This window comes from Rhipicephalus sanguineus, unplaced genomic scaffold, assembly GCF_013339695.2.
Source record: "Rhipicephalus sanguineus isolate Rsan-2018 unplaced genomic scaffold, BIME_Rsan_1.4 Seq119, whole genome shotgun sequence".
In the NCBI taxonomy this organism is placed as follows: domain Eukaryota; kingdom Metazoa; phylum Arthropoda; class Arachnida; order Ixodida; family Ixodidae; genus Rhipicephalus; species Rhipicephalus sanguineus.
Window position 1 is genome coordinate 435 of NW_023614461.1, and position 23,655 is coordinate 24,089.

A 23,655-nucleotide genomic window follows, 5' to 3' on the forward strand; every position below is an offset into this window, starting at 1 on the left:
GTTGCAGAGGATCCCTAAGTATGTTCTTGTGAGATAGCAACATGAAAGTCTTTTCGCTAGGTTGATAAAGCGCTGGTGGGGTCATATTTCATAGTTGTCTTTCTTATCAAGAATGAGGCAATGTAGAGGCCAAATTGTATTTATGTACATGATTTGGTGCAACCAAAGTGTTGCCAACAACACTTTACACGTGATAGGCAGAGATGCCATTTCCTCAGCCTCTCCTTCTCTTTCGACTTCTGTGGAATGCCAACTGATGTGGCAGACAAGGTGTGCTCCCTTCAAGTCCGGAGTTCCAAATCTGCCTCGTAGACGTCGATATATAAGAACATCTGAAATTTTGGATGCTAAAAAGCTTCGGCATCCGATTTTTCGGACTTCCTGCCCAAATTTCAGGTCCAAAACTGCATTAATTGAGCCCCCAACTCTGCCACATCTTTCATCTCCATATTGGAACCAGCGTTTTCTTGAGTTAATACATTTGCGACCGTAACGGACCCTGAAAGGCAGCTTTGCCGCAATACGGGGGTGTGAGGAGGTGAAGCATATTGAAAATCTAGGGACCACTTCCAATCGAACGTTGACTGTCTCTTGCCTAAGTTCGACCGCAACGGAGCTTGAAAGGCAGCTTTGCCGCAATACGGGGGTGTGATGAGGTGAAGCGTATTGAAACTCTAGGGACCACTTCCAACCGGACTTTTGTCTCTTGGCTAAGTTCGACCGTAACGGAGCTTAAAAGGCAGCTTCGCCGCAATACGAGAGTGTAATGAGGTGAAGCATATTAAAAATCTGAAGGGGTCACTTTCAACCAGACGTTGACTGCATTTGTCTTTGGGAAGTTCGAATAGTTCGAATAGTAAAATTTCAGTGCGAATCGAATCGAATAGCAAACACTATTCGAAAAATATTCGAAATTTCGAATATTCGCACACCCCTAATTACAAGTTTTCCCAGGAAGATTTAATTAGGTAATGTCACGAAACAAAGGTGACAATTCAGTGGCAGTTATTACTGAATACTGCCCCGATTACATGCCATACTGTCTCTAAAACAAGCTAGCAGCAGTGGTCCCGAGGATATGACGCATGCTGACGATGCCTTGAACCAGCGAGCTTCAGCAAAGAGTGCGTATCAACACCATGCCTAGCGCCAATTCAATGGGATGCCGCCTTGCCACCTCCTGAATAATTGCTTTGTGCTCAGGACAGTCGTATGCAATATTAACGGGAGCACTATCACGCCAATTTTGTTTTCCGCTTTTTCCCCAAGTTGCTTGTTTGTTGCATGCCCCACAAGAGGCAAGCTTATGTCTACTAACTGAAAGCCCAAAACTGGGCTCGCATCTCCAAGCAGAATAATGCAACCACTGGCAGCCGGCTGAACAGCTTCCTTCAGTTGTCCACCCCGCTTCTGCTGCCCTCTTTGTCCGACTAGTGGCTTCATCGGAACCATTCCAAAGCAGCTTGTCCTTCCTATCACTCTAACTCAAACTCCTGCCTAGCTGTCTGTCTGCAATTCTCTGTGCATGCAAGCTCCTGGAGCTTGAGAACGAATAGTTTACACACTGTGAAAGATTGCCCTTTTTGCACAAGCGGAATGTGTCTGAAAGCATCGAGCAGCTAAAGGCAGCACAGCTGATACCACTGAGGGACGCTGAATCTGTGTGACAAGGAATACTGTGATGATACCACTGCAACTATACAGTAGCTCATTGAAATTGACCAGACTGCAGATACGCGCATCACGCTTAGTCCACCTTTCTTCCTCGCCAATTATCGCACTCCAAAGTTGGAGTTAGAGCCTCACACACAATACAGTAAACTTCACTTTTGCAATAACAATAAAGCCACTCTTACAAGATATTTTGGTATGACAGAAAAAAAAGAAATAGATGGATGGCACTAGTGCTTTGACGTTTGCACACAAGCTTATACAGTAGAACCCCGCTGATACGTTTTTGAAGGGACCGTAGGAAATAAACGTAAGAGATGGGAAACGTAAGAGCCGAAAAACAGGAAAAACGGCAAAATATTTAGTGGTACAGAATTTTATTTCAATCCTTACGAGCAGCACGAAAATTGGCGCGCTCAGCCACGATCTAGTCGATGGATAGAAACGCGGAGCTTAGGACGGCCTTATCCACAGAAATGTAATCAACGTATGTGATTTTTTTAACACCAACAGCTGTAGGCATGAAAGAACTAAGCACACGCAATCACGACCGGCGCGGCGAGTCCGACCGCGAACCGCACGCACGACCATGCGAGCTCCAACCAGCTCGAACTCCTCCCGTTCTCCGACAAATAACGATGATGATGAGTCTACGCCAACGCGATGGCAGAAGTGAATGCCAATCTCGAAGGCCTTGCTTTCGCAAGCAATTACGTCATACACGCCATGTTTGTGCAATGCAAATCTCAGAGGCTATGCTTTTGTCAATAGTAAATGCCAATCTCGAAGGCCTTGCTTTCGCGAGCAGTTACGTCATAGACACCATCTTTGCCATTTGAATCTCGAAGGCCATGCTTTTGCTTGCATCAATTGAAAGATTCTGTTGCTTGCGCCTCTCATGCGGCTAATATTACGGTCAAACAAGGCCAAGCTGCGTGAAAATGCACCATGGCCGCTCTCTTCGGTAGTCACTCGGTCGGCTCCGGGCGCACTTCGCGACGTATCATACGGGAAAGGTCCGACAGTTACGACGTAACAGCGGGGTTCCCAATACATTGTATCCTATGGGAGCTATGCCGGGACCGGCGGAAAACGACGTAACAGCCGGGAAAACGCAGCAGTGAGGAACGTAACAGCGGGGTTCTACTGTAGTGACAAGTTTTGACAAATTCCATTATGTTCTAGCTAAGGCGGTACCATACTCTGAAGAAACCAGTCTCAGCATAGCAAGCATTTGATGCTTCTAGTGCTACATTGTAACACCGGGGTCTTAACAAAAAGTTAAAAAAAAAAAATGCATGGATTTTTTCTTCTCCATGAGAAATTGAACTTTTGTAGCCAAATCAATAAAAATACAGGCGAGTTCAAACAATACAGTATCAAAAATGCACACGTTACTCTTTAATGTCTCTTCATATTTAATTTACAATAGGAGCAAACATGTCGGAGCACTTTCCGGTCCGACCAGACAGAAGTTGGGTCTGGGCAGAAGGATATATGCACCCTGCTTATGTTTGGCAGTCCATGGAGGGACACCCCATTAGTACAGGCATGTCCCTTGTAAGTAGATCAGCCATATATTGCTCGAAACAGTTTCAAACCAAGCAATTGAGGATTCTAGTGTTGCATATACATCAACTTCTATTCAATCAAAATTGCATAGATGAGGCGGCTTTCCAATTTGACTGTTCAAGTGTGTTTTGATTTCATCTCAATGCCTTTCAGGCACATTATTCTGAAGTTGTGGACGTTTAAAACCAATCGGTAAACTATACCTGGGAAGAATTTCAAACAGTCATGTTTAACCCAGTGTTTCTCAAGGAGCAGTCAAGAAAACTACCCACGCACTTGGCAAACTTAATCCAAAGTGTTTGTTAGATAAACACAACATTTGGCTCTTTCAATGCAAAAGCAGAATTTCGAACAAAAGAACACGAGCAGAAACGACGTTTTTTAAAAAGGGAAAGTATGCACCTGTGGCTTCGTGTCGAAGATCTCGCCCTCGTCCTTGCGACTTCGCCTCTTGACCGACTTTGGTCGGTTGAAGAAGCGGTCGTCGAGGTTTTCGGGCAGCTTGACTGACGAGATGTCAATCTTGGTGCTGGTGGCGATCACGTAGATCTGGTTGATGCGCCTCAGAGGGCAGCCGTTGATGCCGTAGGGACCGGTCACCATGAGCAGGCCCGTCTTGAGCTGCTTCAGGAAAACTACCCTCTGCAGAGAGAAAACATGACCCCAAGGGTGTCACAAGAGGACGATTCCAGTCACACAGGATGTACAGTCGACTCCCGATAATTCGAAGTCGCTTAATTGGAATTTTCGGTTAATTAGAAGTCAAGAAGTGGTCCCGTCAGTTTTGCATGCAACCCTATAGAAAAAAATGCTCGATAATTCGAAATTGAAAGCCCATAATATCGGTTAATTAGAAGTTATTTTTCAATTTAGAGCCTCGAGGCAACCGTTATTTTCAATAAAATGCGCAATTTTTCAAGCGCCAGAACAGCTACTGCACTGTTGTCACCATCGTAGCTGTCTGCAGCGCACTGTTGTCCCATCGCGCCATCGCCGCTGTGCGCAGCGCTACAGTGCATGAAGCGGCAAGATTGTTCAGTCAGCGCCGGCGTCACCGGCGTGTCGACCCGTCCCAGTCTCTCTCTCTCTCCTTGTCTTTCGTTGAGCTGCGCATCGCAGGTATTTCACCGTGTTCGGCTGGTCGCGACGTTGGATAATGGCAACACGCGGCTCGTACCGAACGCTTGATCTGGCGACGAAAGTCGAAGTTTTGAAAGAAGTGGAGAAGGGAGGCGCCGCCAAGCAAGACATTGCACGGAAGTACGGCATTAAGCCTAATACGCTTTCTAATTTCATTAAAAATAAGCGTTCGATAATGGATGCTTTTGCAACTGACAAGTTTAAAATGTCACGGAAGCGAATGCGCACCGGCGCCCACCCGGAGTTGGAGAAGGCGCTGCTGATTTGGATAAGAGAGGCACGCAATAACAAACTTCCTCTCAGTGGCGAGGTCGTTGCAGCGAAGGCCTTATCGCTTGCATCAATGTTGGAGATCAACGACTTCGCTTCTTCGGATGGATGGCTGACGCGCTTCAAACAGCGTCATGACCTGGTTTTCAAGAGCGTGTGGAGAGAAGGCGTCAGTCAACCAGGAAACATGTGCGGCATGGAAAACAGAGAAGCTTTGCGAGTACCTCAATGAGTATCAGCCGGAAGACATCTTTAACGCAGACGAGACTGCGCTTTTTTATCGGCTGCTACCAGACAAGTCTCTGACGTTTAAAGACGACGACTGTGCTGGCGGTAAACGAAGTAAGGAAAGGGCGTCTGTAATGATCGCTGCAAACATGACTGGCACTGAACGATGTCGCCTTCTTGTGATTGGGAAGGCCGCTAAGCCTAGGTGCTTTAAAGGCGTCAAGACTCTTCCTGTTGACTATGCTTCAAACAGAAAGGCGTGGATGACGTCCGACATTTGCAGGGACTGGATAAGCAAACTGGATCGGAAGTTCGCGTCATCAAACCGCAAGGTTTTGTTCCTTGTGGACCAGTGCAGTGCCCACATGGACGTACCAGCCTTGAGTGCCATCCATCTTGCATACTTGCCCGCAAACACAACGTCTGTGTTGCAGCCCATGGACCAGGGCATTATCAAAAATGTAAAGGTCCTGTACAGGCAGCATCTCGTCGAGCGCATGATTCTGTGCATGGACAAGTCCTCGCAATACGAGGTGAGTTTAACTAGTGCCATCCACATGCTAGCGCGAGCATGGGGCCGCGTGAAAGATGAGACCATCGCCAACTGCTTCAGGGCTTGTGGTTTCGTGGCAAATTCTTCGGGAGAGGACTCTCCTTGTCCGCCGGTGGAAGTGCGAAGTGAACTCGACGACGGCAGTTTTGGCGCCGTTCTCGGTGACGGCAGTTTTGAAGATTACGTCGCCGTGGACAGCACAGTCGAAACGTGCGGTGCACTGACGGACAGCGAGATTGTACAGATTGTTCGGCCCCATGAAAGCGTTCATCAAAGCGACGACGACGACGACGACGACATTGAAGGCGAGCCACAACCGAAGGCTGCCGATGTAGCTGCGGGCCTTGCTCTTGCGCAGCGGTTTTTTGCCTTGGAAAACAACGCTGAAGAAGCACTTGGGCACGTCTACTCCTTGCAAAACTTGCTTTCCGCAGCTAGATTCGGCAGACAGAAGCAGACGAAGATGACTGACTACTTTTCGTAAAGAACTGCCGGCTTTGAACCTAATAAAGATGCCATTTTTTGTGATTTCTGCTTAATTGGAAGTTCGTTTAATTCGAAGTTTTTTGCGGTTCCCGTGAACTTCGTATTTACGGGAGTCGACTGTACTGCCACGCTTCTCTTCTATGTTAGTGCAGGAGTTCACTTTGACAAGCTTTGAAAGCGTTCACTTGAAAAACATGTTTAGATAAAGATGCACTACACATTATTCTAAATGAAGTCTTTATACAGGAAGTTTTGAGAACCTTTACATCACTACAGCCAGTGAAATGAGAATACTCTGAAATCTGTGGCATCACGACGACACAGAAGCATTAAGGTCTCACTGCATATAAAAAAAGCTTTTTTCACTTTCATGTTCTCCACTAACGACAAACCTTTTTTGCAGACAACTGAAGAACACACCAGTACTGAAAGCATGTTACCAGTTTTAATGCATTATTACTGCTCAATGAATCAAGTTTACAATAGGAACAAACATGTTGGAGCACTTTCCGGTCCGACCAGACAGAAGGTGGATCTGGGCAGAAGGATATATGCACCCTGTTTATGTTTGGCAAATCATGAAGAAGCACCCCATTGTAAGGGCATGCCCTTACAGATAGATCTTGCCAGCTTACTACACATGCATAGAGGCAGATATGAGAAAAGGACCCGCCACGGCGGTCTAGTGGTTATGGTGCTCGACTGCCGAGCGGAAGGCCGTAGGTTCAAATCCCAGCCGTGGTGGCCGCATTTTCAATGAAGGCGAAAATGCTTGAGGCCTTTGTACTTAGATTTAAGTGCATGTTAAAGAACCCCAGGCGGTCAAAATTTCCAGAGCCCTCCACTACGGCGTCCCTCATAATCATATCGTCTTTTTGGGACGTTAAACCCCAACAATTAATTAAATTGAATATGGCAAAAAGCTATGTGCTTAAATATTTTTATCAATTTCTGGCATGAAGAAAATGGAGCACAAGTGCACAGATCCAGAGTCTATGGGTGGCAAGAACGCAGGCATGCTGCTTCATTAAAACGACAGTACCATCATGGTAGAAATAGAGGCAGAAGGTCGTATTTTTTGTTACGGCTATTATGCTCTTTGCATAGCTTAAAATGATGTATGGCATTATGAATTAAATCCACATCAGCCACAATACTGTCATGGAAACAACATCACCACGGAACTCTGTCCAAGGTATACTGCATGCCCGCCATGCGAGCATGCTAATTTTAGCTGTGCCCGAAGTTTCGAATGCTCTACTAATTGCACAGGCAACGTTTGACAGCACTGTGCACTGCTCTAGTCTGCCAAGGCATAAACGCATAAGTTAAAAGAGAAAAACATTGGTACACCCCTTCCACGTCTGTACTATGCTAATTCTAATCTCCTGCTGGTTGTAAACACAAGACATGTTTGTGTAATCAAGGCTGGTCAAAGTAAAGATAATGCAAAACACCATTGTCCTTGCTACATTAGGGATCATTCTTACACAGGACATGCACACGAGAGTGACAAGGGGGCTATTTTGTACGCGTTCTGTGACAGAACAGAACGAAATGTCACAAGAGGGAGACTCACAGGATTGGTCGAGGCTCGTCAGACGGTCAGACGTGAAAATAGCAACCGGGAAAGGCAGTGCTGTCAATAATTTTGGCAAAGAATGGGCACAGAATGGACGGAGGCACTGTTCTGACCGACAGAATGGATACAGAACGGTCTCTGGACAACTTGGATTGGATCAAAACTTTAAGGGTTACTCACAGCTATTTTCGAAGGCGAGTTTACTCTGGCATACAGATCTCCTGTATACAGAGACCGCTCTGAACAAGTGTGAAGCTCAGCAAATGCTGATAAGGTATATTATTTTGATATTAAAGTAAATTTTCCCACAGACACCTACCGACATCGACACTACATTGATGTCAGGCTAGAGTACTAATTCTGGTGACTTCACGCAGCAGTCTGGCTAGTTGTAATGACGTCAGGTACTAAAACTTCCAAAATGGTCGCTTGTGCATCACCAACAGAGCCACGGTGCAGAGAGGCCATGGAAACATCACGATATGTTGCGCGAGCATGTGAGAAGCTCATACCGTGTCGTGACGTCAGGGTACAGTAGGAACCGAAACTAGCTTTTAAAAACACTGTAATTACTTTTTTTAGGGCGCATTCTCACTTAGCAGTACATTTTCGAGACTCTTGAAGGCTTGGCCTTTCATTCGACGCCAGATAACAACTGAAAATTTTCGTCTCAGTACCCCATTAAGCGCATGGGCCAGAGGATCGAATTAGCCTGCTTTGTGTCTGGCTTACTCCAATTCCGCACTGATAGCTTGCGAAAATTGCAACCAGGCTCCACCACTGAACGTGCCCAATCAAGACATCAACACAACTAAAGTGTTAAAGTCATCGCGCTTTCAATTTCAAGCCTTGAAAAACAATGCCTGCCAATATTGATGTTCAGCTATAACAATTCTATTTTTCTTCATACATAGAAAGCATTTATGAATTCCCTCAACTCGTCTGTCTATTGGCTGTTTGCTCCCTCGCCCTCTCGTGACATTTCATTCCGTTCCGTCACAGAACGCGTACAAAATAGCTCTCCTGGTATGCTCCTTAAAAGCAGCTTTTGCCTTCCAGCTCACCTTGCCACGGTGGGGTCCAGCCAGAAGGATGAGGACGGTGCCTGGGGTGATCCTCTTGCGGAGCTTAGCAATTCGCAGCGAGGAGGGCTTCATGTGGGTGGTCCTCTTGTGCTGGGGGCTGTCCTCCGTAGGGTAGGAGCGGCGCTGAAACAAAAACCACAGCAATGCAACTAAGCCCTCCGAGAAATAGCGTCTCCAGGCACAGGTTAACCCATACGGTCCATGCATATAACTAACACATCCACTCGAACACGTACCTCCTTCTTGATGTGCACAACACGCTTGCCGCCATTGTTATCACCATTGATCTTCTTGACGTGGACACGCTTCTTGCGCTTTCGCTTCTCCTTGGGGACTGGTGCGTGCTTCACCTTGAAGAGGCCCCGCTTGTGGAACATCTTGGAGCGGGAGAAGAGCCACACGCCACCAGGCAGCTTCTGGTTCCGCGGGGCATGCGCCTTCTTGGCGACGGCAGCATCACCCTTTGCAACAGTGGAGGCGCCCTTGGCAGCAGTCTTTGCCGCCGCAGGCGCCTTCTTCGCCTTTGGATCTGGCTTCCCAGACATACTTTCACCGCTTTAGACTGCACCACGTACAAAAAAAAAAGGCAAGAAAGGTGAGACATATTGGTAGCAGGAACAAGCCTTGAACACAAAAGCCAATTTAACCCCTCCCCCCCTCTCATATCCTGGTAACTACATTTTAAGCTGTGAAGCACCAGCTTAAAATTCTGGCCACGTTACTGGACAAGAGGTATGTTCGGAAGTCAAATTTCACACGTTTTGGCTTTTACTGCCAAAAGCACAGACGAAGTGAAATAGTGCAGGCCCTCGTATTTGTTGCGCTAGAGATCAATCTCGCACAGAAAAGACGCACAGTGGTGTGACAAGCCGACGGCTAGCACGAAACTTCACGAGTTCGCATTACTTACAGAAACGCGGTACGCAAATATATCGTTCTTAAAGCTAACCACCTAACGGACGCAATATCATTCGCGCCAGTACACTTGGCTTGGCGCAGAACTTCGTGAAGCGGCGTGACGCTCCCGGCTACCGCAATCACAAGATCTCGAGCACCATGTCCCAGCTTGTGAGGCGACCGCAGTTAGCTATTTATACGTCGCATTGCACAAGCGAACTAACTTGGTATTTGAGAACGTTCCCAAATAACGCCGGTTACCAGCCGCAACGAGCATGTCAGCTGAGCGAGCTCCTCACGAAGTCTCTTCTACGGACTCCCCTGCCGTTCTCACGTCAACGTGCACACACGTGGACCCTTCGGCACTTGACAGTTTTAACAGTAAGTGACGCTACTATCGCATGTTACAAACGCGCACCTTTTACTAATCCCTGAGCGACCGCGTGACACGCAGTCTACGACACAAGTCAAGAAGGCTAAGTAAGCGGTGCCGCAGATCGTGGAGTTTACGACTATGAATGCGTCAACGATTTATCGTAGTTCAGTGAGGTATAAGTGACTGTAAATAGGCGTTTTAGTTTTCCTGTACACAACAACGGCAAAAAACGTAAAGCAGCAGCTCTGAATACATTTAGTAAAGTTCACGAGTGGCAAAGCGGCTAACGTGATTTCGCTATCGCATTGTGCATTTACAAAGCGTGTGGGCGTAAAACTAACGCAGTAAACGTAATTAAGAGGCATAGAACAGTCGCTTGATGCGACTTGCAGGTTTAGATGGCCGAAATATTGCGATAAATTTTCAGATTTTGTCAACAAGAAACATTGAACTTGCACTCACCTCAGCAGCGGTATGGAAAAGGAGAGAGGAAAAGCCCACAGTTGCCGGACGACTATCGTTTACGAGCCTAGAGTGGCCGCCTAGCCAGATAAAGCTGAGCACCACTAGCGACAGGCGCTGGCTGTAAGCGTGCGCTGTGAACTGAGTGCGTAAAAAATTTTAATTATATGGTGCTGCGAGCTCTAAAAGTCATATTGTCCGGATCAAACTCGCGACCCCGTGTTCCGTAACTGCGTGGATCATTTCAGACGTGAAAAAAGTAGGGTGGGGGAGCATTATTGTGTCAGTTAAAAGCGACATTTAACAATTTCCCGTACGTAAGCGAATTAAAGCTTTACAACAAACCAACACGGTCACTTTCAAGGCTCATCGGTAAGCCATAAAAGGCGCAAAAATGAAAGACGGGCAGCGACACCGCCTTCGCCCTCACAAGATCTTCAAGGCTTGTGCGGTAAAAATGTTCGACGATTTGTTCGAAAGGAAATATGTAGATCGAACATAGCAATATTTGGTAGCTTTCACAAAGCCCATTTTCAGTGCTCAAAGCAAAAAAAAAAAAACGCTTTGAAATTTGCGACGTCATAGTGGCTGCAGCGCGAAATTTTGAAAATGAAACTTTGACCACTTTTTGTTTCCAGTGCCCACAGGGCCTGAACTTTTTTCTGAGTGCACAGTCATTCACTTGACAATACAAATTTTACGCGGTGACTAATTTCGCGTTATCCTCCGAGGGCAGGTATGATATATATATAGCTTCGCTCATGGAGGAAATGAGTAAAAAAAAGATGAGTAATTTTGCTATATCCGAAGTTAGGTTCGCGAACTTCTTGGCGTTTATTCTTCTTAGATATTTATACGTAAAAATATAATCGGTTAAATTTATATGTAGTGCTATCTGGAGCATGACCCCATATTGAGTGGTCCGCTCCGACCCTTTTTGTGTGTTCGTGCGTGTTTGTATTCGTGCGCGCACAAAATGTCAAAAATTCTGGGGGGGGGGGGGGGGGGAGCCTCCTAGACCACCCCCCTGGCTACGCCACTGATAGACAGTGACGTGAGATAAATATAGTTTATTACGGTAAAACAGAGAAGGCTATAGCTTATATTAGCGGCGTGTTGTGCACACGCGTATCAAATACGTCGCTCGCATTGTCCATTCGCCTAATTGCCGCAGCTGGAGATGATGCAGTAGCATTCCCGCTTGCAAAGTAGCTACCTTGCTTCTTTTTCGCGAGTTCGGCACGAACCAGCCACACCAGACCGCCTAGCACAGTAAGCACAAGAGCGGCAATGAGGATCTCGCAGGCGACCAACAGCCGATTGTTCCACACTTCCTTCTGCATGATGCGTTGAATTACCACTGTCGACCTGGTCTGGGAAGACGAGCTGTTTGCCGAGTGTACGATGGCCTCTACGGCTGGCTCCACCCCTAACCATCTGCCCTTGCGTCGAGGTTTTCGTTTAGGCCGGGCGCCTGATGACTGCGTTCCCCGAGGATTGGTGCTGATCAGACCGCCATGCTTTGTCCTGGATGGCGTCATCTGCTGCGTCTGCTGAGAACAGTAGCGAGACTCGTGTCCTGCTTGGGCTGGTTGCGCAGCAGCACCTGCATGGTGTCCCGATGAGCGGTACACATCATTCCCTTTCTCCGAGGCTTGATGCATCGCTGCTGCTGCGCTTTTTACACGATCGAGTGGTTGCTGCGTGGTCGCGATAGCACTCGACCACAGCTATCCGTATACAATATTGCAGCTTCCCGCTGCGCGTTAACCTTGCCAGTCCAGTCACAGTTCTTCTTTCTCTTCAACTTGTGCCATATAGACCACATAGCTTTGGGCAACAGCCAAGTTTGCGTTACTGTTCCAGTATATATTTATTGCACTATGCACAGTTGGAAGTTTACACGACTTCACTTTATTGTTCATTACAAGCCTTGCAGCTGATTCTCCGAAAAAAAAAATTGCTTCACATTGCATGCAGTATGCACATGCACACAACCACATTGAAAAAAGAATTAAAGCTCATAGCCCGGGAAAACGTAACACATTAGGAGGCACATAAGTTTGTAACGCGTTTTGTCTAAAATCTTTACTTACCGCGAGAGCTACGAAAGAAAAACTGTACGCGAACGATATTGGTTGATGAATAAAGTTTGTGTTTCGCTGCAACGGCGTTGACTCGTCGTAAGAACCGGGAAACGTATTCAGTGGCGTAAATCCCGGGGGGGTCAGGGGGGTCCTGACCCCCCCTGTGTTTAGACTGGGGGGGGACCCCCTATGCAATGGTCCCCCCCTGAGATTTTGCATTCGAACATCTTCCATCTTGACTTGCTTGAAGTTTATTTTCACACGTGCCATTCAAAATCGCCTCAGAGTTCCAGCTCTCAAGTACAACGAAAGAAATCAGCACAAATATTTTTACGAGATCTTGTGAGCGATGTTCAAAGTCTGCAGCCACATCCATAGCGGCAATCACGAAAGCCGCTGCCATGCAGCGGCCGTTTATCCACGTGGTGACGTATCATTGCGCCTTCTAACTCGCTGAGAGCAACGAGATTCGTGAAGACATTTCTTCAGCACCGAGACTGGGGCGAGAGAAATTGAGTAAGAGATATTCGGCCTTTGCTTGCAAATATCACCACAAATGAGTCATCTTTTCACACCCAACTGAAACTGCACGCATTTTTCAGTACCCCTGTTCATTCCAGCTGAACTTCATACTTCCCGTTACTGTTCGTTTTTCCCTAACTGGCTGTGCGTATCAGACGCCCAAGCAGGTAGAGAATGATCAAGAACATCGACCTCACTGTCGGCTTCAATAAGGCGGTAAGCTACAACCAGACATCCTTATCTATCTAGCTATCTATATATATATATATATATATTATATATATATATATATATATATATATATATATATATATATATATATATATATATATATATATATATATATATATATATATATACGATACAACATTCAACCCACGGACGTCGCCCCCACATGTATACTTCCGGAGCCCCAGGCTGCGCGCGCGTTTTTGACGAACTTCTGGGCCCGATCCACCCGATCGTTCAAACTACAGTGCTCTAGAAGTGTTCGCAGCGTCACCTTAGAGTCACTTAGCGTCAGAGGTAGCATATGCAGTAACTCTACGTCACCTGAAACTTTCCGGCGGGTTGCAGGGCGCGGATAGCTCGGGTTGCTGTTTTGAGCGCAAGAAAAGTCTGAATTTCGGTGCGCAACACACGAAACTTCTTTTCATGCAACTTTTCTGTGAGTTGTGAAATAAAGGGCTGTCGTTGTGACCGATTTACAGATGGTGGGCAATATTTTAAGCGGCTATGATGAATATGAATGCTCCTGCGTGTGGCGCGTTCAAGTTTTTTTTTTTTTTTTTTTTGTACTGCTGGTCGATACGATTTTCAATGCCCTTTCGCCACTGTAGCGATCCTAGCGACTTCACTCCCGCCTTTCAAGCCCCACTATGCCGAATATAAACAACGCCTCACTTTTTATTTATTTGCTTTCGCATGAGCTGGTCTCTGTGACTAACCTACTTAATGCTTTTTTTTTTCGCGAATCAATAATCGGCGGAATCACTTGGGTTTGTATTAATTGTATCCGCACGGTAATCTTAAATTGTTTATTTGCAGACGTAGATCATACAAGGTTACCAAAACTGGTTGGACTCGTAGGCGATATATATTGGTACGTGCGGGTCCAATGAAAAAAAAAAAACCTATACATAGGTATTATGAGTACATAACAAGTAACATAGATTACGTGCGTACATTTTTATTACACCGCAGAATTGCACCACCAAAATAACACTCGACAGCGTCACGTGCTGACAAACTAATTTTATTTACACGAAACCCTGCCTATGTATGCGCAAATGCTGGCCATATCACAATATGGATTAACAATGCATGCATGGTCACTCGTTATAAAACAATAAACTGCCGATGACAACCGTCGATCTAACTGGAGCATCTCAAAGGAGCCCAATCACCGTGGGCCTCCCCCGCTTCCTAATTACTTCAATCATCCCCCCTAAATCTCTTTTTTTGTACATCGATCTCTATCCAGCCCGTTTCATCTTGCAGTAGTTCTGTGCTTAGGACTTCGATAGCGAAACAAGCAGCCAGAGTTCTTTATCATTTTTTAGAAGTACCCTGACCGCTTTACCAAAGCACCGTCCTCGTATTTTCTTGCTTTTATTGTTATCGCACTTGACTTTGCGCGGTCACTCTTCGCTTCGTTGGATCCAGCTGTTTTTGTTGTCAAACGCTGCCCCAGAAATTTCTCTGCACGTACGCTGCATGCTCTATGTGCACGACCGCCGGATACTGTAAAAAGCGCCTCCCTTCCCGTCCAGATGCAGCAGCGGGCCGTCTTTGAGACAGTTGCAGCGTACCGATAGACACAGATGCCGCTTCTTGAGAAAAACAAGCATACATAAGTGCAGCAAAGCTGCTCGCGTGGTGCCGACAAAGGTCTTTCAAACGAATGAATGGCGGGAACATGCGCTGAAGGGCATGCACGAATGGGAACAGTAGCTTCTATTACTTGGGTCAGCTTTAAAGAAGAAGAAAATGCTCAACCCCCTTCTCCCTCCATTGTTTTTTTTTTTTTTTTGTGATCTCTTGTGTCATAGAGGTGGCCCTCTCCTCGCCTCCAACCCCGCGTTTGTTGATCCCCCCCCCCCCCCCCCCCCCGGAATTACAGCGTAACCAGCGTAACCCTGACCAAGAGGACGCGCTTCACACCCCGCAAGAGAAGTTTTCAGGAGAAACTGGCGGCAAGGCCCCTGACGGGCGCCCAAGCAGTCGACGCGGAGAGTGCCGTGGAGGCGCGGCGCAGAGATACGGCAGTGAGCCCACTGCCCAATTCTAGTACACTGTAGTTCAAACGAAGACGCCTGTCCTCCGGTTTCACTTTGTTGGCGGAAAGCAGGAGGCAAAACTTTCTTTAGTAGGTTGGACGACGACAGAGAATCAACACGTCCGCACGGTTTGAACGCATCACGAAGACTGCTTTGTTTGTACACTATTTACACTGCTCTCGTAGAGAGGGGAAAATGAAAGGAAAATAGAAATACAGAAACACAAGCACAGTCAAAAGATTTTCTCTGCTCCCCGCACGTGCAACAAACTTGAAGAACAGAGGGAGAAAACGCTTTCCCTGTGTTGGGTGACGCTCCCTGTGGCTTTCAGTGTTCTTTCACGGGGTGGGCGCGTGGGTCGTAAAACGACGAATGTCAAGGACGTTCTCCGCTCTTCCCGTACTCGTCGTCGCCTTCAGCCTCCTTGGGTTGCAACCCCGAAAATGCGTCCCCCGGGTTGCCCCTCTTCCTCCTTTTCGTCGCGGGGTCTTCAATTAAAGCTGCTTCGAAGTGGGGGGCTGCTTCCCAATATTCGACAAATACGACATCACTTGTCAGTCGTTCGGCAGTTTCAGCCTGCACGCGTCCACAGAAGTGCTGCCAGCACTGCACAGTAACCGGCCGCGCAACCTTCTTGGCGTAATGTGCTTGTGACTTTCAAGCTGGAGTGGGAAGATGCCGCGCCAGCGGCAGAGTTCGCTGAGCTCGTTCTTTCTGCCGAACTCCAAGCGACCTTCTTCGGAAGACATGGTCACCAAAAACCTGATGAGGTGAGCCTTTTATGTAATTGATCATTGAATTTAATTTTGTTTTTCGGGTAACCTTAGTGCAACATACAAGGATTTTTAGTTCTGATTAAAAAAGGGGGAAGTGACAGTTACTTGATGCCGCCTTGAAAGCCCAAAATGGCTTGCAGACATTAGACAGGTGGATAACTACCACGTTACGTTAAACAACTAACAGAAATCTGCTAGATAACTTTTAAATCAATGGTTTCGTGAACTACGTTGCAACTACAGCTTCAATGGAGCTATTATTAGGACTACCCTAATTTATACAATTCGCTAAAAAGCAAGGAATGTTTGGTGGTTTCATCCGCCGGTTCCAGGATCACGCACCGAAGGAATTAATGCCATTTAGAAGAGTGATTTAGACGTTTCGGCCAACTCTTCATAACCTTAGAATAATAACAGAGAGACGAACTAGTGAGCCGCAAGCGGAGTTTGTGGTGTCTTGACTTCTCTCTTGTTTCCGTGCTTGCACGCCCAGTCATTTTAGCATGAATCGCCATCGCCTTGGACTTGATAGAAGCGCACGCACAGCAGTGACATGTTATAAAGGCATTGAGTCCAGTGACGAGCTACCCGAAAACTCTTCTACGCACCATCTACATGACTTTCCTAGCGCGGTTCTTGAATCACGCGAAGAAACCTCGAAACTTTGTAATGTCCTCCCAGCTTTCCTGCAATATGCCAGCAGGCGAAATTTTCCCCACGCACGATCTCCAGGCTGCATGGAGGCTAACTTTCGGACAGTCTGTTTATTCATGAACAAAAGTGTTTACAATCAACGAACACGTAGCCGTGAGAATTTTTCGAAACACTGCTGTAATAGCTGAGTTACACGTGTTTGATGATACAAAAAAGGCCCTCGCTTGTTTCTCTCATTCCTTCGTTCATCAGCTCCTCTCTCCTCTCAACACCTTCTCGACTGCTATGGAAAGAGAGGGCGCGCAGCTACGTGTAGCCGCGCGTCCTCTCAGTTAGGGAAAGGGCGCGGCGCCGAGTCCACACGCCACGAGCGCACGGTAAACGATTGAAACGATGTGGGCGCTTCTGTGTTAAGCGCGTGTCCTCCCAGAAAAAAGAAAAGGCATTCCTGATCTAAGCAGCCAGAACTGCCTTGAGCGCAGCCCTACAACAGAGTGAGAGGGGTGAGCAACAATTAATAGCCCTCGTCGGGTGCCGGTTGTGGTATTGTATGCACCCCGCAAATTTTCTGTGACACCGAAATGCTCGGTTCACTCGTCCAATGTCACGCGGGGCCTCGATATACGCCATACCAATGTTTCGCCTTACTAGTGAAGATGTCGCGAGGTGCTGTCAACTCAGATGAGCATTCACGCTTGCTTCAAAATCAAATTAAGATAACTGAAAGCTAACACGTCCGCCAGTTATAAACGGCCAGAAGTACCCTTGCACGCATACAGGACAATCAAACAATACAACCATCTCGAGGTTTCAATTTTGGTGTCAGTGTTCCTTTAACGTTTATTTCATATCCAGTGTGTAGATTCATCGAATACTCATCGGCTGTTTGGAACTGTGTTGTAGAAACTAGTTCAGAACGTTGTATGAGACTCATTCGTCGCGCAGTGCAGATCGTCAAGAGCATTGCAATAACACGATATATGAATATTTGTGTGTTTTCTTTTTGTTTTATTGTAAAGTTTTCATTTTGTGTAAAATAATATGCACATTTCTAATAATCAAGATGGCTGCCATGCAAAGTCCGGGACCCCCCCTGTTGTTTTGCTGGATTTACGCCACTGAACGTATTATCGGGGAAACATATTTATCCGCTCAAAATTAAATGTCTGCTTTTCCAGCTCTCTTCAATTCATTAAAATGTTAATTAATTACTGATTGCTTCGCACCGAGATCATTACATTATTTGCTTCAACATATTTTGCAAGCCTTGCTCTCTCAGATTTTTCGCGGCAGTAAGATCCCTAGTAAGATGTTCACACTGTTCGGGGGCGGCAGGTTAGATGGGGAGAGTATTTCGGCCGCGTGTTAAAAAAGTCACGTGGTACACAGAGCTGCGGCGGTCGCGGTTGCCTAGGCGACGAAGAACGAAGACGCGGCCGCGGCGGCACTCCGACCGTCGTTGGGTTCTGCGGCAGTGCCATGTTTCCTTTGGTATTACAACGCATTCAGTGGGCATTGCGATGAAGCAGTAACTGCATGAGCTGCACGTCACAGCGCACAAATGCAACATTCAAGGGTAAAATTTAGCACAGCTTCACTGACTTTGCGTCGCGAAGACTGATGAAACTGCGGATGGTGCCTTTTTCCTTGGCTTTGGGGTGCGTTTTTTACTAAGTACTATTTTAGCTGTCGATACAGCGATGATAATATGACGCCGCTAAACGGTCCGTGAGCTCCTGCTTTGGCCACTCGCAAGCCAGGATCGGATTCCCTTCGTTGCTGGGCGGCCGACGTCTCCTCTTCCCGACGAGTTTTGTCGTGCAGTTGCGGCGACACGCCTCTCTCACTCGAAACTCGGGGTCGGCCCGTCATCGTTGGGCCCATACGCTTTAGCGAATTCCCATCATATTTCCCGCCGCGCCGCTTCTTCTCCCGAAGACAGAACCTTGTTCGTACTCGCCATACTCGTCGCCGAACGTCGTAATGCTCTGCGCCGACAGTGCACGCTTTTGTACTGCTTTGTTCACTCAGAATTTATACTTGCAGCAACAACGAAATGAAACAATGTTAGTGCTGTTAAATCAAGGTGTGCGGCCTAGAGGTATATAGGGGCACTCTTGTAAGCTCAGTGCGAGCAGTCCGGCCGCATTAGAATTAACACCACAATTAAAGCACGATATGCAACACGTACGAATTGACGGTCGGATGTCAACAACAAGCATGCACGCTAGCAATAAACAAAGATAATGAAGATGTGCGTCTATCCTAGCCTCTCCTAACTCCATCGCACAGTAGTCAGGGAACACCAAGCCCAGCCTTTTACTCTGCCGAAATAACATAATACTACCGCAGAAGGGGAGCGCATACTATCGATACGATGGCCGGAGCCACCTCGTCTACGCGTTTCCGTCTCGCCTAGAGTGTTCGCGCCGGTCTCGCTCGCCTGTACAGTCGTACAGTGTTCTAGTACACTGTACTCGCCTGGCAATGCCTGGCAACGGCCAGACCCCCGCCAGAGGGCCGCACCGGCCGCACTTTTTTAACGCGCTGCGGAAATACTCTCCCGGTTAGATGTAGACGTCCCGTCTACATCTAACTCTTTCGAATATTTAGAAGTGCAAAACTGTGTGTTAACATATAGTTAGGAGATGTCGCGGCGTACAACAATACGAACGTTCTAAATATCCATCAGTTGCTGGCCCATAGTTTCGCTTAATTCAGCGGGATCGGCTAGACACGACTTACCCACACTGTTCGGGGGCGGCTGCCTGTTGCGCTGTAGATGGAGCGCTTGTCTGTGCCGTAACCTTGTGGGATGGCCGAGGAATGGCGAACTTCGGTATTCATCGCTTGCAAATTAGCGATAGCGAACGACAGCGACCGTAACATTCTCGTGAGGGGCTGACAGGTGCGTTTCATACGAAAGCACGGAGCGCATCGATGCTACCACGTCTTGGGCCACTGCTTCCAGTAAGCGATGCGAGCGTCCGCTACGCTTGTAGCAGACGCGCTTTTTTTCTTCGTTTCTTTTCGCTTTGTCGCAATTTGCGCGATCGTACCTTTATAGAAGACCGAACGGCGGTGAGAAAAAACGGTCCTTAAGGGTTTGCCGTCGTTGCACGCTGCACAGTAAACGAAGCTGCTGTTTGCTCTGCGTGCGACGTCACGAAACCGCCGCGAGAGATCGAGTTTTCGTTAATCGCCAATGATTTCCTGCTATCCGATCGTCGCCAGGTAAATCAGTGTGTCGTCCTATGTAAGTTAGCTTTGCGTCTTACGGGCGCGCATTTCGCGCTGCGCTGCCACCGATTCGATCAGCAACTGTCATTATATTCGGTGTGTGTGGTTTACTGTGGGCATAGTTCATAAAACTTTAAGTTCGCGTTAATTAGGTACGATGGAGCGACACAGCATCACCCTCAGTTGTGCAGTGTAGCCATTTCTTCTTCTGTGCTTGCAGTGCGTACATCAGTTTATTTGAAAGCCCTGCGGAGCTGCTTGACGAGACAGTTGCTTTCTTAATTTCTTGTGCGTCGATAGCGGCTGCGTGACGTCACGCGCGACCTCCTTGGCACGCGGTGCACGTGTGTGTGCGTGTGCGAGTGAAATTTTTTAAACACACACACTCACGCATGCATTGATATCATGCTGATTTCTTGAAATTTAACATAGCTAATGTTCAGGAGAGTTGCTTGTTGGGCAAGTTGGTACATACTTAGTTAACTACAAAAGAAGCCACAAAACGTCGAAAATCGGAAAACAGCAGAGCGGCAGAAAACAGAGACAGAGCGCAGAGACGTGGCACTAACAACTGGCGTTTATTTCAAAAACCTTCCCCCCTGACCGTACGACGCATGCGCAGATGACAAACAAAAACCAAACACCCAAAAAGCACACACAGCTAATCTAAGCAGATCACCTCTGTGCTAGAAACAAAAATTCTTTCCTGGTAAGATAAACAGAAGCCGCACTAACGCATTTGTCTGGACCAAGTTTCCAAATATGGAATGCCTCAATAATCTCCCGTTCTCGCTGCGTCTTAGCCTTACCTAAAATTGTCACCTTAGCAAACAGAGGCGAACAACCACACAACTTGCAGTGCAGCGGCAAGTTACCACCGGTGCCCGTGGGTAGAAGATTTTCATGCTCCCTCAACCTAACATTGACACATCGACCCGACTGTCCAACGTAAAACTTGTCACAACTTAAAGGGATGCAATACACTACACATGTGTTACACGCACAGTATTTTTTGACATGTTTTATGTCACAAATGCTGCTCATCGTGCCACGCTGCACAACCTTCTCACAAAGACTCGCGAGTTTGCACGGTGCAGAACAGACCAGTTTTACATCGCTCCTGGCCGCAACCTTTTTCAGTCCATGAGAAATGCCATGTATATACGGCATGACCACAAGGGCCCTCTTTTCTCGATCACCTCCTTCGCTTCTGTGTTCTCCAAAACCACCATCACTCCTGTGTTTTACATTGAGGCGTTGAAACCCATATTCGGCAACAGAGGTTATTAACGACTTCGGGTAGCCAGCCGACAGAAGTCTATTTTGCTGCTCAGCCATGCTCTCTTGCATATTATGAATGCAACTCTTAGTAACCGCATTTGTCAGACATAGATTGGCGATACCTCTTTTGACCAGCTTGGAGTGGGAGGAATCATAAGGCAAAAGATTCTTTTTAGTCCTTGGACTATACTTCCAACACACGTGACCATGAGGATGAAACGTGAGAGTGAGGTCTAGGAACCCTAATAGAATTTTCCTGGGGAACTTCATGCGCGAAACAAAAATGAGCAGCATGCTTGCAATGCTGAAATAATGTTACCAATGACATCTAAAATACATTCACTCCCCCCAATACTATCTATTGTCTCTGTCTCAATACTGTCTCTGTTTTCTGCCGCTCTGCTGTTTTCCCGATTTTCGACTTTTTGTGGCGCTTCTTTTGTAGTTACTAGGAGAAAGATAAGTGTGATCAATCATACCAAGAAATATTAGCGAAGCTAGGATACCAAGGAAATAAAATCCGTCGAGCCGGATTCGAACCAGCGACCTATGATAGCCTAGATAGCCGTTCCACATAGCTTCATCCACCCGCTCTACCAACTGAGCTATCGACGGATCGAGGAGCGGTTCTTTACGAGCTCTCTTCAGTGCGTTTATTCGCGGTACTCCAACATAAAAAACGCCCAGATATACTTGTAGACGTTATACACTAATCCAAAACGGAGAAAGATAAGTGTGATCAATCAAAGCAAGAAATATTTGCGAAGTTAGGATACCCAGGAAAAAAAAGCGGCAGATCCCACGCATTGTGAGAATCGATGTAATGCGAAGCAGCCAGCAAAGAGCTGCATACATCGTCTTGTATGTCGTTTAGCAAAATGCGTGTCATGGTTTTCATGTTAACTCCTATTATTTGTTTCGTCACACAGTAACGTCGCGTAGTACCAACTTCGGGATAGATCAAGCTAGCGAAACGGCCGCCAACGCCCATGAGCCTAGCACGTGTCATGCTGTACATGACATGCGTGTCATGATTTTCGTGTTAACTCGTGTTATTTATGTTCGTCACACAGTCATGTCGCGCAATACCAATTTCGGGGTAGATCAGGCTAGCGAAACGACCGCCAGCGCCCCATGAACTTGGCACGTAAGTCGTGCTGTACATGACATGCGTGTCATGATTTTCATGTTATCTCGTGTGTTATTTATGTTCGTCGCACAGTCACGTCACGCAATACTAATTTCGGGGTAGATCAAGCCAGCGAAACGGCCGCCAGCGCACCATGAGCGTGGCACGTAAGTCATGCTGTACATGACATGCGTGTCATGATTTTCGTGTTAACTCGTGTTATTTATGTTCGTCACACAGTCACGTCGCGCAATACCAATTTCGGAGTAGATCAAGCTAGCGAAACGGCTGCCAGCGCCCCATGAACGTGGCACGTAAGTCATGCTGTACATGACATGCGTGTCATGATTTTAATTTTAAACTCGTGTTATTTATGTTCGTTACACAGTCATGTCGCAAGATACCAATTTTGGTGTATATAAAGCTAGCGAAACGGCCGCCAGCGCATCATGAGCGTGCCACGTAAGTCATGCTGTACATGACATGCGTGTCATGACTTTCATGTTATCTCGTGTGTTATTTATGTTCGTCACACAGTCACGTCACGCAATACCAATTTCGGGGTAGATCAAGCCAGCGAAACGGCCGCCAGCGCCCCATGAACGTGGCACCTAAGTTATGCTGTACATGACATGTGTGTCATGATTTTCATGTTAACTCGTGTTATTTATGCTCGTCACACAGTCACGTACCAATTTTGGTGTATATCAAGCTAGCGAAACGGCCGCCAGCGCACCATGAGCGTGGCATGTAAATCATGCTGTACGTGACATGCGTGTCATGATTTTCATGTTATGAATTGTCATTTACGTTCGTCATACAGTCATGTTACGGCGTACCAACTTTTGTGTACATTCGATTAACCAAGCGACCAGGAGAGCACAAAGTCGTAGGCGGCTAGATAGATAGATAGATAGATAGATAGATAGATAGATAGATAGATAGATAGAGATAGATAGATAGATAGATAGATAGATAATAGATAGATAGATAGATAGATAAGATAGATAGATAGATAGATAGATAGATAGATAGATACGCTCAAAGTCGCAGAAGGTCGCATTTAAAAAATCCGTCGAGCCGGATTCGAACCAGCGACCTATGGATAACCGTAGCCACAATAGCACTTCTACAGTCCACAACTGAGCTACGGACGGAATGAGCAGCGGTTCTTAAGGAGATCTCTTTCAGTGCGTTTGTTCTCAATCCTCGTATATAATGAAACGCCGATGATTACTTGTAGACCTTATACACTGCTCCAAAATCGAGAAATATAGGGCGAACCAATCATATTAAGAAATATTAGAGAAATTAGCATAATGGAGGAAAGAAAACTCCGTCAAGTCGGATTCGAACCAGCGCTCT

At 46.8% G+C, this 23,655-nt stretch overlaps 1 protein-coding gene across 1 annotated transcript; it reads right to left on the reverse strand.

Annotated features, from left to right (window-relative positions):
- Positions 1 to 3,624: 3,624 nt before the first annotated feature.
- On the reverse strand, positions 3,625 to 10,344 carry LOC119376409 (60S ribosomal protein L6). Its single transcript, XM_037646240.2, has 4 exons — positions 10,323 to 10,344; positions 8,824 to 9,149; positions 8,567 to 8,710; positions 3,625 to 3,885 (listed from the first exon to the last, which is right to left on the reverse strand). Exons 2-4 carry the CDS (start codon positions 9,130 to 9,132, stop codon positions 3,625 to 3,627), a joined length of 714 nt encoding a protein of 237 aa, XP_037502168.2. The 5' UTR covers positions 9,133 to 9,149; positions 10,323 to 10,344.
- Between the last annotated feature and the right edge of the window lie 13,311 nt (positions 10,345 to 23,655).